This window comes from Penaeus monodon, chromosome 13, assembly GCF_015228065.2.
Source record: "Penaeus monodon isolate SGIC_2016 chromosome 13, NSTDA_Pmon_1, whole genome shotgun sequence".
Classification (NCBI taxonomy): Eukaryota; Metazoa; Arthropoda; class Malacostraca; order Decapoda; family Penaeidae; genus Penaeus; species Penaeus monodon.
In genome coordinates this window covers 50,452,556-50,453,673 of record NC_051398.1, presented here as the reverse complement: position 1 = coordinate 50,453,673, position 1,118 = coordinate 50,452,556, and the positions used below count along the sequence as shown (strand labels likewise).

General features: G+C 43.0%; 1 protein-coding gene across 1 annotated transcript in view; it reads right to left on the bottom strand.

Annotated features, from left to right (window-relative positions):
• Positions 1 to 823, bottom strand: part of LOC119580506 (pro-resilin-like) — a 1,361-nt gene extending 538 nt beyond the window's left edge. Inside the window, exons 1-2 of the mRNA XM_037928652.1 lie at positions 768 to 823; positions 1 to 355 (exon numbers count right to left, since the gene is read on the bottom strand). The exon at positions 1 to 355 is cut by the window's left edge and continues 538 nt beyond it. Of these exons, the coding sequence (XP_037784580.1) occupies positions 1 to 355; positions 768 to 789 (377 nt within the window). The 5' untranslated portion in view covers positions 790 to 823. The remainder of the gene's footprint in view (positions 356 to 767) is intronic.
• Positions 824 to 1,118: the final 295 nt, after the last annotated feature.

Genomic DNA, 1,118 nt, shown 5'->3' with positions numbered 1-1,118 from the left:
GTGTCGGCGTAATAACCTTGCACCGCCAGGGCATCGCAGGAAAAGCCGGTGTCGGGCACGGAAGCCAAGATGGGGTAGTCCTCGCCGGGGACGCCGCCCCCAGGAATGTTCTCGGCCAAAGCGGCAATCTCAGGATCTACTCCGTAGGCGCCGTTGGGCGTGCCATAAGTATTTCTGGGAGCTGCATAACCGTTGCTAGGAGGAGCAGGTGCTCCGTAACCGTTACCGTTTCCATTTCCGTTGAATCCGTTGGTGGGTGCTCCATATCCGTTAGTGGGAGGAGGAGGTGCTCCATAACCGTTGCCGTTTCCGTTGAATCCGTTGCGGCGGTCGGCCACAACGACGCCAAGGATTGCTGTGGAGGTATTTTTGTCAATAGTTACGACAATGTGCTTTAAAACCACTCAGAGTGAGGCACACCAAATCGACACAACATATTGCGAAAGGAATATGATCAACATCTCATATTCCACATCTTCATATTGAAAAACTAAATAATCGTTATACACATGTACATACATATATATAAGCATATATATATACATAAATATATATGCATATATCTATTATATGGATAGATGTAGTGCGTATATATATATATATATATATATATATATATATATATGTGTGTGTGTGTGTGTGTGTGTGTGTGTGTGTGTGTGTGTGTGTGTGTGTGTGTGTGTATGTGTGTGTGTGTGTGAACACGTATATCCATGCATGCACGGTGTATGAACACATGGATCTAAATTGCATTACTCAAAACCAACCATAGAAGATGAGTGACTTCATAGTAAGTGCTTAGAAGCGGGAGAGGAGGAGGAAGAGTGATGAAGAAGTACCGACTGGCGGTCAACCTTTATACTCGAAGGCGCGGTTCAGACTCCGCCCACCGACCTTCGTTCCGACTTAGTTTAGCTGTTGGTGTGAAAAGCGAGGTCATTGTTTAAGGAAATGTTATGATGTTGAATTGTGAACGATAGTAAGAGAAACAAAACTTTTTTTTTTTTTTTTTTTTTTTTGAAGATCCACGAGATTCCTGATCTGTGTTTTTGTTTGTTTAGCATAATACGAGTTTTTTTCACTTCTTAGTTTTAGTTACAGTTTGAACGTGTGAGTGT